The 17,064-nt window shown below is 57.3% G+C and overlaps 5 protein-coding genes across 5 annotated transcripts; 1 reads left to right on the top strand and 4 right to left on the bottom strand.

The window, feature by feature from the left end:
* Nucleotides 1-79: 79 nt before the first annotated feature.
* Nucleotides 80-1,795, bottom strand: COL26b_004107 (uncharacterized protein; the record flags this gene model as incomplete). Its single annotated transcript, XM_053176988.1, has 1 exon — nucleotides 80-1,795. One exon carries the CDS (start codon nucleotides 1,793-1,795, stop codon nucleotides 80-82), a length of 1,716 nt encoding a protein of 571 aa, XP_053039057.1.
* Nucleotides 1,796-2,305: 510 nt separating this feature from the next.
* COL26b_004106 (uncharacterized protein) lies at nucleotides 2,306-6,462 on the bottom strand (the record flags this gene model as incomplete). The annotated part of the gene is made up of 2 exons (XM_053176987.1): nucleotides 2,306-4,606; nucleotides 4,654-6,462. 2 exons carry the CDS (start codon nucleotides 6,460-6,462, stop codon nucleotides 2,306-2,308), a joined length of 4,110 nt encoding a protein of 1,369 aa, XP_053039056.1.
* Nucleotides 6,463-9,735: 3,273 nt separating this feature from the next.
* COL26b_004105 (uncharacterized protein) lies at nucleotides 9,736-11,444 on the bottom strand (the record flags this gene model as incomplete). Its single annotated transcript, XM_053176986.1, has 2 exons — nucleotides 9,736-10,878; nucleotides 10,929-11,444. The coding sequence occupies 2 exons, from the start codon at nucleotides 11,442-11,444 to the stop codon at nucleotides 9,736-9,738; spliced, it is 1,659 nt and encodes a 552-aa protein (XP_053039055.1).
* Nucleotides 11,445-13,770: 2,326 nt separating this feature from the next.
* COL26b_004104 (uncharacterized protein) lies at nucleotides 13,771-15,172 on the bottom strand (the record flags this gene model as incomplete). Its single annotated transcript, XM_053176985.1, has 2 exons — nucleotides 13,771-13,932; nucleotides 13,982-15,172. 2 exons carry the CDS (start codon nucleotides 15,170-15,172, stop codon nucleotides 13,771-13,773), a joined length of 1,353 nt encoding a protein of 450 aa, XP_053039054.1.
* A 527-nt stretch (nucleotides 15,173-15,699) lies between these two features.
* COL26b_004103 (uncharacterized protein) lies at nucleotides 15,700-16,642 on the top strand (the record flags this gene model as incomplete). The annotated part of the gene is made up of 2 exons (XM_053176984.1): nucleotides 15,700-16,035; nucleotides 16,091-16,642. 2 exons carry the CDS (start codon nucleotides 15,700-15,702, stop codon nucleotides 16,640-16,642), a joined length of 888 nt encoding a protein of 295 aa, XP_053039053.1.
* Between the last annotated feature and the right edge of the window lie 422 nt (nucleotides 16,643-17,064).

Below are 17,064 nucleotides of genomic sequence, written 5' to 3'. Positions count from 1 at the left end.
TCATATTCAGCATGTCATTGACAAACGAACTTGACCGGTTGGCGAGGATCTAACAATACTAGCCACTTTCTCGTTCTATCTACTCGAACTCCGTCTCATCAACGTTCCTCAAGAACGACGTGTACCACTTGACCAAGTTAATATGCCCCTTCACACTCGTCTTCTCATCGACAGTGTGAATACCCGCCCACTCGTCGCTCTCCGGATCATACCCAGGCAAGAATCTGAAAATATGCGCCGTCAAGTCCCAGTAGTACCGCGTGTCCGTGTTACCCGTCATAATCCCCGGCGAGACAACCACCTCCTCGCCATACAGCGCCCTCGTCGTCCCGCTCAGCACGCCATACGGCGTCACGCCCTCCACGCTCGTGGGCGTCACCGGCGCCGGCTCAAGCTTCTTGTCATTCCCGCTCAGCGAAATGCTCGACGGCGTCTCCTTGCCGTCGAACGCGTGCAGCGTCAGGTTGTACTTCTCCGCGACAGGAGCGATCAGCGCGGCAATGTGCTTCTTGACCGATTCGGTGCTATCGCCGACGTTGACGCGGTGGTTCACCACGACGCGGACCCGCTCCGGCAGCGCGTTGATCTTGACACCGCCCTCGATGATGTCCGTCGCCACCGAGGTCGTGAAGAGGTACTTCACCTGCGGGCCGGCCTTGGCCGCCTCCTCGGCGAGCTTGTCCGATCTGCGCTTGCAAGTTTTCTGGCTTCCCGAGGGGAGGAGCTTCTTCAGGTTGGAGGGGAACTCCGGGGCGTACGAGGCGCCGCACTGTAGCTTGCCGAGGTACGGGTTGCCCTCGAGCAGCTCGGACTTGTAGGGGCTGCCCTCGATCTTGGTGACTAGCTCGGAGAGGATGCCGATGCCGGTGTGCGGGGGCGGGATGGAGGAGTGGCCGCCGGGGGTGCGGACGACGACCTCGACGTCGATGTAGCCCTTCTCGGCGGTGCCGGGGAGGGCGAAGGTCTGGCCCCATTGGGAGTCGAAGCCGGAGCCCTCGTCGATGAGGATGGCGGCGCCGTCCTTACCGTAGCGCTCGAGGAGGAATGGGGCGAGGTGGCCGGCGCCGCGCTCGCCGGAGATCTCCTCGTCGAAGCCGAAGGAGAGGACGACGGTGCGCTTGGGGGCGAAGCCGGCGGCGAGGAGCAGCTCGACGGACTCGAGGATGCCGATGAGGGAGTTCTTGCAGTCCATGGCGCCGCGGCCCCAGACGAAGTAGCCGTCATAGGCGCCGCTGAAGGGCGGGTGCGTCCAGCTGTCGATGGTGGTGGGCGCGACGGGGACGGTGTCCTGGTGGGCCATCAGCACGGTGGGCTTGAGGGAGGCGTCGGAGCCGGTCCAGGTGTAGAGCAGGCCGTGGGTGTTGACGCGCTCGAGGGAGAGCTGCTCGTGGACCTTGGGGAAGGTCTTTTTGAGGTACGCCGAGAAGGCGAAGAGCTTGTCCCAGCGGTCATCCACGCCGACGTTGCCGTAGTTGTCGAAGGACTCGGTGGGGATCTGGATGGCGCCGGAGAGACGGGCGATGGTCTCATTGCGGAACTTGGGCGTGTCGAGGAACTTGTCCAGGTCGGAGAGGGCCGCCGTGGTGAGGGTCGGGAAGAGGGGGTCGACCTGGCGGCAGGCCGGCGCGGCGGACGAGCCGGCGCCGGGGTGGGTGAAGGAGGGGATTGGGATCGCGGAGGGGGAATGGAGGTATGTCAGGAGGAGGGCGGCCGGGAGGAGGGACCACCACGCCGATGCGCGACGCGGGGCCGAGGCCGGCGGGCCGTCGTTGGTCAAGGGGAGCTTCTCAGACATGGTTTGTCTCGGTCGCAGCCGTTTGGATTACCTAGTAAGTTTGCCAAGTCCCAGTTGAACCGAGTCAATTGCAGATGAGAGGTAGAAAAGGAAGGAGGAAAAGAAACAGAGCTTGCTGGACAAGAGAAGACGGAAAGATAAGGCGAATCGATGATGTGCTCGCCTATGACAAATCGGCCGCTATCGCCCCGTTGCCGAAACCTCTGACGAGCACGAAAGCAAAGCTAAGCTTGTGCGGGGCCGTTTCGCAGAGCTTCGAGCTTCCGTATCGGGTGCGAGTGGAGGTCCCAACGGACCGGGATCAGTGCTGCTGCTACTGCTCGGCTATCGGGCGCTTTGCTCGGCTGTTCGTCTGATTCTGGATGGCTGCGCACTGATGCGGAGGCACATGATCGGCACGTTGAGCCGGTAAAAGGTATGGTAGGCAAGTTGTGGTATTACTATTGTGATCAAATCATGAGGTATCCGCTATGCTAATCTCTAAATATCAATCCACATCTAAATGGAACTTCATTTCCCCTTCAACTTATCTAAGCGCGTCCTCGCGGCGCGAAGGAGAGCCCACGCCACAAGGCGGTAGATGATGACGCACCCCGCCAACGCCGCAATGTTAACGTTGGGGTTGACATTGAACTTGTACAGCTGCAAAACCTCTTCGCCCGTCTCGATCGGGCACTGTCCATTCGGCAGTCTCTGGTCGTCATTACAGGAAAACTCGATGCCTCGTAGACTGTACGGCGCAACTGCCCGTGTGGCATATCTAATCGGAGACAGGTAGTTGAAGATCTTGTACAGCTTCGGCATGTCAATAGACATAATACCCGCCATGGTGTTTGCCACCGACATCAAGACGGAGATGATGTTGACGGCGAAACCGGTGTGATTAAAGAGCGTGTTGAACATGATGCCTACCGACTCGCCACATGAAACGATGCCGAAGCAGGCAAATGAGCAGACAAAATACATCTCCACCGTCCGCGGGAGGCCGACTGCAAAGTCTGCCAGCACACCAAAGACAAGGGAACTGATGATCTCGAACGGGAACTCGAGGACAGAGTAGGCAGCAAGAAAAGCCTCTACGCTGTACGCCCCATCGTCGTCCTCGCGATAGAAGACGTCACGCTCGGCGGGAAACACGGCGACGTTCTGCAGCATGCCCACGAAGTAGAAGGCGGCGATTTCTTGGATGAAACCCATGCGGTTCTGGACCGAAAAGTAATCCTTCTTGAGCGGCGCAAAGAAGAGAGCGAGGACGACGCCCAGGGACACCACCTGCGCTATCCGTGCAATGAGGAGTGGTGGCTGCCGGCGGAAATTGATGAGGCCTCGGTGCAAGAGAATGGGAAAGGCCGTGACGAATGAGGCGCGTTTGCGGACCAGGGCGCCGAGTTCTGCAGGAGTGGCCAGGGACGCCTTGTTGAAGGATTTGCGGGGAATGGAGGGAACATTAGAGGGTGATTTTGTAATGGCGTCTTGAGCCTCGTCTTCTTTGGCATCAATGGTTTGTGTCTTTACCGACTTCGTGGAGTTGCCCTCGTCGCCTTCTTCGATGCCCGGGAGGCGCTTATCCAACGTTTCTTGAAGGTCGCTGCCATATTGTGTTCGCCATGCCTCGACAAGCTTTCTGACCTTTTCACGGCTCTCAGCTTCTCTCTGCTCGTGTTGCAGGTCGATGGTGATGAGATCAAGTGCAAAGTCGGCAGGATTGCTGTGCGCAGGACACTCGAATCCCTGGCGGGTGAAATACGCCAGCATATCTTTTGCTGGCCCGGCATACGCTGCGGAGCCCCCTCTAGCAAGGAGAAGGACGTTGCCAAAGTGCTGGAACAGGTCGGACCGAGCTTGGTGGATGGTCAAGATGAGCGTCCGGCCTTCGTTGGCGAGACCTTGCAACACTTCCATGATGGAATTGGCCGTAAACGCGTCTAGACCGCTGGTCGGCTCATCCAAGAGGAGGACTCGGGGATCGCTCAAAAGTTGTACGGCGATGGTGACTCGTCGCTTCTCACCGCCAGAAATACCCTTGACCAGCTCGTTTCCGACCAGGTTATCCGCGCAGTCCTTAAGACCCATCTTGAGGAGCACTTCCTCCGCGCGTCGGCACTTTTCGTCCTTGCTCATGTGTGAGGGCAGCCGGAGACCAGCTGAGAATCGAAGAGTTTCGCGAACAGTCAGAGACGGTAACAGCGCATCATCATCCTGACAAACATAGGAGCACACGGAACGGATCACCGTGTTGGACGGAGCAGCTCCGTTGAAAGTCAGCTTGCCGGACGGCAGATACCGCGTGCCGACGCTGTTGCGAAGTCGCAGGGCCATGGCGTTCAGAAGGGAAGTTTTGCCGCTGCCCGAAGGGCCCATGATGATGTTCAGCTTTCCAGCCTGGAAGGTCGTGTTGACTGGGTTGAGAATGGTCTTTCTTGGCAGCTTCTTCCCCGACGGAGCCCTCTTATCCAAATCCAAGGCAAACTCATCTAAGCCGACATCGATAGTGCGCATTTCCGATATGGAGCGTACTTTCATCTTTTCCTTGCCTGCCGACAGATCAGTGTCGGAAACCCGGGCGCGGGCGATGGTCATCTCTTGCTTGATAAACTGAAGGCCAAAGGCAGATATCAAGCAGAAGAAGACGACGAAAGAAGCCATTATGACGATTGGCCGCCAGGTCCAGTTTGGCGGAAAGCCCAGGGAGTTCATCACAAAGTTGCCGGTGTACTGGTTGCACTCCGGATTCGAGAAGCCTCCCTCAAAGGGACAATCATATAGCGCGTTTGTGAACTCGTTGCCGCAATAAGCACCGAACCCGTAGAACTGCAGGTGTTAGTGATCATATCTTGAAAGAATTGTGATGACATTACCTGGTACGTAATCCACTTGAGCCATCTCACATAGACCGGTATCGTGTTGGACTGGATGAAATATCCGCAAGCCATGCTTTGCAGCGTAAACACCATGTTTGCTATCAAACTGGCGCCCGGAAAATTGCGAGATGCTGTCACACACGTCATGGCGCATGTGACTGCGATGTAGTGGCTGATGAGGGTGATGGCAAAGAAGGTGAAGAACTGTGTGGCATCGTTGTCGAAGCCGGCTATGAAGTAGAAGATGACCGAGAAAAGAAACGGCACAGGGAGATCTTCGGTGAAGAGCCGGGCGAGGCGGCGTGAAAGGAGGAAAGGAATGGCATCAACACAGTGTTCGCTGTGCTCGCGGTCGTATGTCGGTATGTCCAATGTGAGGCGATACACCTCGAACACGAGCATCAGGTAACCCTGCAGACCGGAAATGGTGTAGAGTGCACCTTGCCGAGATCGGATACCGGATAGGTCCTTGGGCAGATCGTAAAAGATGTAGCCGGTAATGATTGCCATCAAAATGGCTTCCATGATGGCAGCGGCCATGCCCATAGGGTCGCGGTAGGTGATTTTGAAAGTTCGATCGGTTAGCACACGAAGCTGCCGGCCATACGTGGCATGCTTCGTGGTAGCAGACCTCAGACTCCGTCTCCGGCCTGACGTCTCCACGATCTTTTCCGATGGCGCGTATTTTCGCTGGCTCTCATGGATCCACGCCGTCTTCAGTCGATCAACTCGGGCTGTCGATTCCTCCTCGAGCTCAGGTGTGCGGGTGTCAATGGCAGCGACGTCGACAACGTACTCGGCCGGGTTGACGAAGGGGGGAAGCTTGAAATTCATACCCTCAAACCACGGTACGCAGTCCTTGGCAAGGCCAGAGTATACCGGGCTGCCCTTGGTGAGAATAATCAGGTTGTCGAAGAGGTCCCAAATCTCGGATCGAGGCTGGTGGATCGTGGTGATGACCGTCCTTCCCTTCGTGGCCAGCTTCTTCAAAGTCCGCACCAACTGGAATGCGCTCGTCGCATCAAGACCGGTTGTAGGTTCGTCGAGAAAAACAACCGAAGGGTTTGCCAAAAGCTGCACGCCAATGCTGACCCTCCTCTTTTCACCCCCAGAACACCCGCGATGCTGGTTATTTCCTATTCTTGTGTTGGCGCATTCCTTCAGTCCCAATTCCAGGATGACCTCTTCGACGATGCGCCGTCGCTCCTCGGCGGTCGTTGGCGGCGGCAATCGCAAGTCAGCAGAATACTGCAGTGTCTCACGCACAGTCAAGGTCGGCAGAAGAATATCCTGCTGCATGACATACGCATGACGAGCATTGTGTACGCCCTCGTTTCCATTGAAAGTAATAGACCCGCCCTGCGACAATCGAGTGCTGAACATGCGCTCCGACATGGTGTTGAGCAGCGTCGTCTTTCCGGAGCCACTTCCGCCGATGATGGCTGTCAGGGTCCCGGCGGGCAGGGAAGCGCTGACATGGTGCAACAAGGTTTTGGAGCTCGACTGGGGATTAAACTTTGCCTTTGCAAGCTCTAGGTATGTTGCAGGGTCGAACCATGAAGGCGAGGTGTCTACGCTCACTGCCAGGTCGCGAATCTGAACGTCGACGGCCTCAACATCGTCGAGAGAGATGTGGCCGGCGCCGGAGAGAGAGAATCGCCGCGCCAGGCCTGTCTGATCAGCCAGCGTGTTTTGGTCCATCGTTGTGTCGACGGAGCTTGCGCGATCGATTTTGTCAACGTCGACCGCGACAGGTTGATCGTCGGCTGGCGGAGTGGTTTGCGACAGCTGGTGGTCAGCAGCCATATTTGCTTTTGGTTCTGACATGGCGAGAACGGGCTCGGCGACTTTTCACTCTAACTCGTCCTCGTCCTGGGCATGCTGCCTCTTCAACGTTGCTGGTTGGGCCGAGAAGTGGAAGGTGAGATCTTGGCGATAACCATATAGTTGATGTGGACGAGGGGCACGGGTTAAGAGGCGATCGAAAAGCTGACAGCAGAAGCGGCAGCTGGACTAATAACGGGTTCGGATTGGCGATGGAGACGAGGCGTCGACGGGCCGCGAGGTGAGAAAATGACGGCGTGTGAGAATGTCTCACAAGCAACTGCTTCGAGAAGGAAAGCGACCACGAACTTCCGTTTGGGGGTGATGGCGCCGATAGTCAACTGGTTTCCAGGACGAGGCTCCGACTCGGATCGCCGAGAGTAAAAACGTCTGGAGGAACAAGTCGCTGGCAGACTATCCGGTGTTGATCGAGGACTGAGGACTCCAAGGAAAGGGTCGCAGGAGTCGCAAAGAAGTCAAATGTCAGCCCGCAGCAATAAACAAGATATCTACCGAAACCATGTGAAGAATGGCTGGTTGACAGGAAGACAAAAAGCGCCACGAAGATGAAAAAGGGAGATGCGGCTGGGTGGTGGATGCAACCTCGAGCTCCCTCCCTCTGTATGCTGGTGGTCGATCTCGAGCTCACAGCTCACCGTCCAAGACCCCGGCACGAGCGTAGAGATCCGGTCAGAGTGCTTGAGTGCTTCGTTTCTCGTGCAGGCGAAGGGCGAAGCGAGGAGGCCAAGCCAGGATCAGAGCTGCACATTGCTTTTCCCCTCCACACGAGTCCACACACTCAGTCCCGCAGTCCCGCAGTCCACAGGCCCCCTCCCCTCGTCTTCGGTTGCAGTCACGGGCCGGCAGGGTCCATGGCGACATACCTAGTCAATAGACGTAAAGTATTGGAGCGAGTGCGTCGTCTGTTGGTCGGTCCCGAGGCATTATGTCTGTTGGCGCGCAGACGTCTGTTCTCTATGCTGTCCTTTGGCGGTCCAGGCCCATGCCTCTGGCATTGACGGCGTCCATGACAGCGCGGACGGCGTGCGGGAGGCGGTCGTTGGCAATGCGACCCAGCCAGCTCGGTTGCTCGACAGGAACATGGGTGGACGGGTTCTGAGAGAGACGCCATGTGGGTGGAGGGGCAGGGCGAGCCAAATGGGGGAAGGGAGGCATGTCGACAACTGGGCGACGGACGACGGTCGACGGATGGGGCTTAGGGGTGTCCAATGTCAGTGATTCCTGGGCTGGGAGGGATGGCGAGATTTGGAGATTCCCAGGCGGTTGGCGCATGTCAATGACACGCCGATGGCCATCGACTCGACAGATGCTACCCAACCCAAGTTGTTTGTGCTGTGCTGTGTGGCCTCGGACCTCGTTTGCTCTGGTGTCTGCGCTGCGTCTTTGCGCTCTTCCGTGGCTTCGGATCCGTGACAGAGTGACTGATCTGCTGTTGGTGGATCGGACATTGTGAGATTGACAGACCAAGCCATCTGGCAGATCGTGTCTCTTCCTCCCTGGCTTGAGGCTGGCTGGCTGGAGATTGAAAACGAGACCGCCATCCCACCGACAAGTTGTTTCCTCATCAAGAAAACGCATGTCACCGACAGGAAACCACCACTGGGCAGTGACTGCTCCCGGGGTGTACCTTCGATTTCCACTGCTCGCTTGCCTGCACAGTGGGTCCCGGTACGTATCTACCGTTCAAGCCCGTTGAACCCCTGACATCGCTTAGCTCGTATCATTCGGTTAAGGTCGTGCTCGCTTAGAAGCGTACGGGCGATAATGCTTGGGGGCCGCAACAAGTGAACGGAGCCTGCACCGCAGCTTCAGCAAACGAAACCCACTGAAGCGTGGATCACGGGGTCCCTGGACGTCGCGGCTTGTTGACAGCGGTCGTCGACTGTCGTCAAGTGTTTGCTACAGGTACAATGTCTACCTAGGTACAGATTCCCAGCTCTGTGCGACGAAAGACAACCACCTGTTTCCCACTGTTTTGGATGCCACAATTCCACGTGAGATGGCGACTTCTGGTCTTGGAAGTAAGCATGTTTTCTACGTCGTCTCCCAGGCCACCCAGCTCGGAATGTCTCACGTCCTCATTACCAATACCACCTCAAAGCCCAGCTTGCGCGTCGCCGTTTGGAAGTCAGGAACCAAACTCGTCAAATTCTCCCAATTCAATCTCAATCTCAAAGAACCAAAAAAGAGCCCCACGAGGCCAAGTCCGGTCCCACGTCGCTTAGACGCCGCCAGTTTGACAGCCCGGATAGCAGCATCCTCGGTTCGCAAGCGAGGCCGACTCCAGGTCTCCGCACGCTTCTATCATCTCCATCTTCATCTCCCTCGTCGGAGCGACTGGTCTTTGGCCCGGCCTCTCACCGATTGATTCTTCAGCGGGAATTTCTCAAAAAATGTACCGGCGGTCGGTCATCTCCGCGCCACCAACACAAAAACACAAACCGAGCGCCGCAATGTCTGTCAAGTACTGGGCTGAGACCTGACTGATCGGCGGGATGCATGCCCGGGAGATCGCGTCCCCCTCGCCTCGAGCACTTCGGATAACTTTAATTGCCCTCCAACGACACTCCCCTAGCACGTCCTCGACTGGCTGCTTCCAACGGTCTCTGCAGTTCGCGAGCTTCAAGACTCGATGGTCCGCGAAAGACCCCGGTCTTCACTAGTGTGAGGGTTCTCAATGTCGGCTTCAACGAGTGTTTGGCGATATTCGCAGAGGCTCTGTACTTGTTCTGAAAGAGACCACCTGTTTTGACTGCTACGGCGACTACATTTCCTGTGGCTCCATTGTCGCCATCGTCGTCGCTATTTCCCTTCGGCATTCGAGGCATCGAGGATAGTTCGAAACAGGGAACTTTTCCACGTTCACAAACAATAGCTGGTCTCTTTGGAAGTAAGGGACCAGGGCCTGTTTGGAAGAGCCATGAGATTGACTTCATCTTACCTCAGTCTATCAAGTGATGGGCATCTCGTTCAGCGTTAGATCCAGACTACCACTGCATTGAACTTGATCCCGAGCGTGGTTTCTCGACGAGATGTCGATATTGCTGCGCCAACTTGCAACACGCGATAACTCATTGTCAATGACAATCGACTAGGCAAACATTTCAGACTTCTTAATAACATCCTTATTACAAATTTGTTAAAAGAATATCATATCAAGCATTATCCAAGATATTATTACGACCAAAATGCGCGCTACAAAACTCCATCTGTGCAAAAAGCCCCTCTCTATCCTCACTTCGTCCTCCTCTCGACGATAGCCTCACCCACAGGCTTGCCCTCAACAAAACCGCCATTCGCACCGCCAAACTCCCACACCTTGCGCCCCCTCACCCACGTCTCCAGCACCCTTCCAGTAAATTCCTTGCCCTCCCACGGCGAGCACTTGTTCTTCCACCGCATATCCCCGCTCCTCAGCGTCCACACATCCGCATCATCAAACACACACACGTCCGCGTCCATCCCGACCTTCAGCGCCCCCTTGCGGTGTCCCAACCCAACCTGCGCCGCCGTCTCCCGCGCGCACAGCCGCACAATATCCACAATCCCCGGCGCCGCCCCCGCCCCGCCCTCCCGGATCCGCGCCTGCGCCGCCGAGTGCACAATCGGCAGCCCCAGTCCGACGGACGAGATACCGCCCCACGCAGCGAAGAAGTCGCCCCGCGCGCTCGCGTCCGCCGTCGCCACAGCCTGCTCCTCCACCAGCTTCTCCGCGATGATCTTGTCGACGCTCTCCCCGGGGATCGTCATGTCAATACCGGAATCGGAGTGGTGAATGTTGAGCGGCGGGCTGTCCTGGCCGCTGGTGACGGTCGTCGGCTCGAGGCTCGCCGGGAGCAGCTTCAGCTGCGGCGTGCAGGGCGAGTGGTCTGACACGATGGTACGAATGCACGAGTCCGGCGCGACGAGCTCCTCCCATAGCCCGTCGCGGTTCGAGCGCTCGCGGATCGGCGGGCAGCACTTGTGCCGCGTGTCGCCGTCCTCGATGTCCTCGGACGCGAAGCCGAGGTAGTGGAAGCACGTCTCGGCGGTGATGTTGATGCCGCTCTTGCGGGCGGCGCGGAGGAGCGGGATGGCCTGCGTCGCGGAGAGGTGAACGATGTGCAGGTGCAGGTCCGGGGCGAGGTGCGCCAGAGACAGGATCTCGTCGACGGCGTAGGTCTCGAAGGACGGCGGGCGGGACTCGAGGAAGGTGTTATAGGAGATGAGTTCGCCTGTGGGCGCGGCCGGGGGCTCAGACTGCTGGACGGCGTCGCCGACGGAGTCTGCGATGGGCGGGATCATCTCGGCGTGGAACATGAGCGTCGTCGGGGTGCCGTTCAGAGTCTTCATGGCGAGGGCGACGTCAGAGGATGAGACGGCGGGGAACTCGTCGACCTGGGTGATGTTAGTTAATGAGACTATCACAAGGACAGAATGGTGCTTACACCGGACTCGATGAGGAAGCCCTTGAATCCTCGCACACCGGCTTCAACAAGGGGGAGGAGCTCGTCCGCGTTGCCGGGGATCACGCCGCCGTAGAAGCCAACGTCAACCCAGCATTGTCCTTGACTGGCAGCAAGCTTCTCTTTGAAGCCTGCAACGGTGGTGGTGGGAGGGATGGCGTTCAGCGGCATGTCGACGACGGTGGTGACGCCTCCCGACGCCGCGGCGCGGGTGCCGGTCCAGAAACCCTCCCATTCGGTGCGGCCGGGCTCGTTGAGGTGAACATGAGCATCGACGAGGCCGGGCAGGAGGAGCTTGTTGCCGTGGTTGATGTACACCGTCGACGCCGGGAACGAGGTCTTGGGCAGGACGGCGGGGATGCTGTTTGTGATCTTGCCGGTGGAGGGCGAGACTGTGATTGTGGCGGGAGTGAGGACGAGGTTGTCCTCGACCGTGAGGACTGCGCGTGTCGAGACGAGGACGACGAGGGGCGCCGCTGGCTCTTCGGGGGCTGTCATGGTGAAGGGCCGATAAGAGCTTTGGGGGCCGGTGATAAGATATGAAGGTGGTTAGGGAGCTGTGAGCTTTCCCCAGGTTCAAAAAAAAGTTGGTTTCTGGGGGTGCTGCGAGCTTATCTCTCGCGGGGTGTTGGTGGCGGGGTGATCGAGATAAGAGCTCAACGACGGTTCTTGCGGCGTGGCTTGTGATAAGAGATGAGAGTCAAGACGAGTGAGTGGTGTTGGGTATCTGACGAAACTCTTATGAACTCAAAATTCGCAGCGTCTACAGGTGGGCGGTAGTGTGTGTGAGAAGTGAGAAAAGAAGAGAATGAGGAAGAGAAGGAGGAGAAAAAGAAAAGAGAAGAGAGGGCGTCAACGACAATCTCACAAAAAGACGTCGTCCGTCAGTCGATCCACAGCCCACCGCCTCGCCCATCGCTCACCACAGCCATCCCGTCCTTCGTTCCAGGCCGCACTGATTGCCCCCCTTCTTCCCAGCTTCCATTCTCAGTCCCGTCCCGATGTCCCGATAAGATAACATTTGCTCTGACAAGCAGGACACACGACAAAGGGAACGAACGGCCCCGATCAGCCAACGAAATCACAGGCCGAGACCTCCCACACCCCTCGTGTTTGGCTGCCGTGGGGTGCGTTATCGAAGCCTTCGCAGTGTTCCTTTGACTTCCCAAAGTCGCGCACCCCGGGGGACCCTGAATGTCTTCATTGCTGTTATCAGCAGCCTGTAATTGGCTGGCCGCCATCGGATGAGGCCGTTTCCCGATCTAGAAGGCTTTGGTAAGCAGCCTGTGTCCAATGAGGGCGCGTCCCAGCGACGGGGGCAGATGAGTCCACCTCGGGGGTGTCCATCGGCCGTTCTCGGCAAGGCTTCCTCGGGCTTCCTCCTTTCTTATTTTTCTTCTTTTTATTTCCGATGGGATTTTGGCTTTGTGGTGGTCATCGCCGGCGTCGACAGAGGGACCGAGCTTTCAGCCTTTGCGAGTTTCGATCGAGTAATGATCGAGTAACAACATGGCTTCTTTGGGGAGTCTGGCCCGCCAATTGTTCATGCGCGCCAGCAATGGAGCTGTGGATTCTGCTTAGGGTTTCCTTTTTCTGCAGAATTTCCCTGTATGTGATGCGACCTGGTCTTGGCCTAGACCTGCTGCGTGTGGTGTTTGCCAATGGGACAATTTGCATTCTGCATCGAGTACCGGCTTCAACACCAGGCCGTTGGCTGGGGGCTTGCTCTTACTCGATAGATTCACGATGAAGGCAACCCAAGCCTGGCCTAGATACGGTGGGCGGCGAATTAGAGACGCTCCGATGGCGGTGATCACGCACCACCTCCCACGCAAAACCCCGCCGTCCCCGTGCCCCCGAGTCATCGACTAGCCCATCCACGAGGAATTGCGTGAAGCGGTGACGATGCATTCGCTGACTGACCGACCCGGCCCCGACACCCGGGGTCTTCTTCTGCCGTTCTCCCGTTCACCCAGCCCTCCGACCCCCGTCCTGGAACGCGTTTCGAGAGCACCGACGGCGGAAGACGTTGTTTGATCTGTGCTTGGCACATGCTTTTAGTTTTCTTCACTGATGTTCCCTCTTTTCTCTATCAGAAATAAAAATCTTCCTTCGCCCACGGCAGCTGAGATCAGATGAGACTTGAGCAGCAGAGTTCATCGGCTGAAGGCGGGAAACATGGGACCGGCTGCCAGGCTAAGCTTCGCTGGTCCCTGACCGATCCCTGCGTCTGATCATGCTGGCCCTTTCGGGGCGCTGCAAGCACCTTCGCGCCATCGAAGCAAACGAACGAGCAACGTAATGAAAACACCGTCTCCACGGAGGTCGCCGTCCTCTCAGGAACCCGTCGGCCCTGTCGAGGCCTTGTCGGCTTTTGAGTTTCTGGATGACTGCATTTTCAGCGAGTAAAAGATTCCCGTCTCTCCAATCACTTGTTCAGTCCGGCCATGCAGTCAGTTCAATCCCCGACGGCTGAGTCCACGTCGAGGCAGGTCCATCACCACCTCCGAAACCCCGCGTCCGCAGGCTTGTGTCGAGTTTCGTATCAAAATGGGAAAGTTGTGTGGTATTGAGCTGCAGGTTTTTGGTCCTCTACCTCACCTCGCTGAGTCCCGAATGCCTTCCCCTCCCCTCACCCCGCGCCCCGCCGTCTAAGAGTGTTGTATGATATCGTTACATGTACTCGCCAAAGAGCCCAGAGATTCTGTTGTACACGTCGAATGCAACATACCATAATGCATGCATTCCAGGTTTTTGTTTGTACAGTTTTGTGTGTGTGGTCTGCCGATCAATCATGACCGCGCTGCTGCCACCACGCACTCGTTTACTTCGTCCTCTTCAACGCCTTGACAGCCATCTCAATAAGCCCGTCCTTGGCCTCGCTGTCCGGGAACTCGCTAATGGCCGCGATCGCCCGCTCCGAGTAATCCTGCGCTAATGCCCTCGTCTGCTCAATACCGTCGCTCTGCAGAACCAGCTCGCGTGCCTGAAACCATGTTAGCTAAGCTTTCGTCCGGACTGTTGGACGAGCTTACCCTTGTCACGTCGCCCTCCTGCTCAAACTTCCTGCCTACCAACGCGCCCAACTCCGCGTTCTCCTTCCACGCGAACAGTAGCGGGGCTGTCGCCAAACCCAGCTCCAAGTCGGCTCCCGCCGGCTTACCAAGCTCCTTCTCGCTCCTCGTGTAGTCCAACATGTCATCGACCAGCTGGAACGCGAGACCCAGATTCTTGCCGTAGGCGTAGGCGGCCTCGACCGAAGCAGCATCCGAACCGCCGAGAATAGCGGCGGCACGGCATGACTTGGAGATCAGACTGGCCGTCTTGAGGTACGTCTTTTGCAGGTAGTAGCTCAGAGTCTCCTCCGAGTATACCGGCTTGCGCTCATCCTGGGCCGTGTTCTTCAGCTGCATGAACTCGCCCTCGACGAGGTTCGCAATGACGGTAGCCAGCAGCTCTATTACCTCGGCATTCCTCAAGCGAGCCAGCGCGACGGAGGCCCTTCCGAGGAGGAAGTCTCCGGCCAAAACGGCCATCTTGTTGCCAAACTCGAGGTTGGCCGAGGGGGAGCCGCGGCGTGCTACGGAGTGATCGATGACATCGTCGTGGAGGAGCGAGGCGGTGTGGATCAGCTCGGTGATCTCGGCGAGACGGCGCTGGGAGGGAAGGATATCGGATTCCGAAGTCTCAATAGGGTCGGCGGAAGTCAGCGGAGAGCTGGGGTTGACATCGACGAGAATGCCGGGAGGAGATATCGCGGTATCAACACCGCCGGAGGGGGGCTGCATGCGGGGACCCTTGGGGCACTGCGCTGTCGCTCTTGACATCAGCAGGACAATCAAGGGTCGCATGTGCTTCCCCTCGGCCTGTGTGTAGTACTTGGCGACACGGTCCAAAGACGGGTGACCTGAGCCGAGTAGCTTGCGAATGTTGCCCGTCAGAAACTTCATCTCCTTGGCCACCGTCCGCAACGGGTCGATGTGCATGTCGCCCTTCGGCACCACCCGATTAATAGCATTGGAAGCAATGTTGGAGGCGACAGATACCGCAGCACCCCATGCTGAGTTTCGGCTCGGAGTAGAGTGGTAGAGGGCGGCGGTCACGGGTAGCCGGGCATCGAGGGGCGCAATCCGCCTACATTGGGCGCATCGGGAGGAGGGGAGGAGAGATCGTGACGTTGTGGTGTAGGTGCTGCGCAGCACCGCTGCTCCCGGTCGGAGCTGCATGGCTCCGGTAGTGCTCCAAAGGGTTTCAATGGAGAGAATAGGAAGTCGCCAGAGATCCCAACGACATCTGTATCGTTTTGACGCACTCAAGACCCGTGGTTGTGGCAATTGGCAGCTGGAGGCGAGTGGTGATGATACGACTTGATGACTTTTTTTTTCCCGCTTTCCAGCTCAGGCCGCACCAAGCCCGGTCCTTCCCTTCGACTGTGGCTCTTAGGTAAGGTACGTACCGCGGGACGAGCTGCTAGGCGATCCAGGCACAGCTAGTCAGCTACGTACTTTTTGGGGAAAGTGGCGGGACAGAGGCACCGTGATTGGCTGCTTATGCCTCCAGCTTGGATGACAAGCTGTGCTGTGTGCCTGCCTCGGTGTCGCATCGGAAAGGGACCTGGACCTTCCAATCGTGTTGTTGGAGTCAAGACTTTGGAGAAGCAACACAATTAACCCGATCTGACGGTCGTTTCTCCTGGCTGCAAACCATCTTGATCCGGATTGTTTTCGGGAAGCGGCACGAGCACATCGACACCATGGTACGACTTACGATGTCGCCTTCCATCGTGGAGGGTTTGCAGAAGCTGGCTGAGGCCAGGCCGGAGATGGACGATGCGAAAGTCCACGAAGTAGAGACAGACGATGCAGAGCAAACGCCAGAGCCGACACCTGCATTAGGAACAGAGGACAATACTTCAATACCAGAAGAGCCGAGTCTTGACGAACCTGCTGTCGGAAACCCCATCACCCACAGTCAGGTACTGGATCTGTGGAGGAACCTCAAGCAAGAAGAGGTCGATGGCTTCTCCCTGGAAAGCTTGCTGCGGGGAGCCAAGGTGTACATCCCGCCGCCGCCCCCAAAACCTGAGCCGGTAAGGGACTCCAATCGTGTCGATTCGCCTTCTTCAACTAATAACTTTACCGCAGTCCGACGAGTACAAGGCCCTCATGGCCCGCCTACGACGCGAAGAGGAAGAGCGAACCTACCAGCGCATGTTGAAGCAACCCTCCCGAATGGAGGCCTTTTCGCAGCAGTTCCCCAACGCCTCTTCCAGAGCACACGTCTTCGCCGAGGTCAACCGGCCGATGCGCGAATCCGACAACGGCGACGACGAAGTTACATTCGGTGATGTTCAAAAGCAGGTCATGGTCATTCTCAACTTCCTTCTGAGCGTCGTCGGCGTAGGTGCGACAATCTGGATCGCGGCTCGCTGGTGGAGCCTCACATCTCGCATTTTCTTGACTATGGGTGGATGCATCGTGGTGTTGATCGCTGAGGTCGCCGTGTACTCTGGCTATGTCTGGAGAATGACAGAGGCCAAGGCGAGTCGGAAGGAGCCCAAAGAAATCAGGGAGGTGATGCAAACATGGGTTGTGGGCCAAGACGAAAAGACAAGCGACGGGGACACGGTGTTGCTCGACACGAAGATGCAAGATACGGACGAGGGTATACGACGACGACTGAAGGGCTCGACATAGCCGTTTATTCATATCGAATTATTAAGAGTTCTATGACAACGAGAAGATGCGCATGTACGTGCGTGTGGCGGTCATCCAATCGTGCCGCAAGCTTCTGACTGATCAGCCTGCCACTTGGCTCTGGGATCAGTACCAATCATCCAGATTGCAGTAACCAGCATATCCATACCGTAAAATGATGGTGGTTACTCGTCTCAACTGCTGAATATAAGTCAGAAAAGCAAGCCAAGTTCAGGTTGTGTCACGGAGCAGCCCGGCCGTCTGGGCCAACAAACTCGGCGCCGATTCACATGTCCGGTTGTAACCCGGCAAGCGGGGCCACACGAAAAGCACAAGATCTCACCGATTAGCACCCCCTGCACTTTGACATTTGCCCATTAAACTCAATCCATGTCATATTTCAATATCGCAAGCGTTTGGGC

This window comes from Colletotrichum chrysophilum, assembly GCF_026319265.1.
Source record: "Colletotrichum chrysophilum strain AFK26 chromosome Unknown scaffold_24, whole genome shotgun sequence".
Lineage (NCBI taxonomy): Eukaryota > Fungi > Ascomycota > Sordariomycetes > Glomerellales > Glomerellaceae > Colletotrichum > Colletotrichum chrysophilum.
This window is presented reverse-complemented; position numbering and strand designations above follow the sequence as displayed.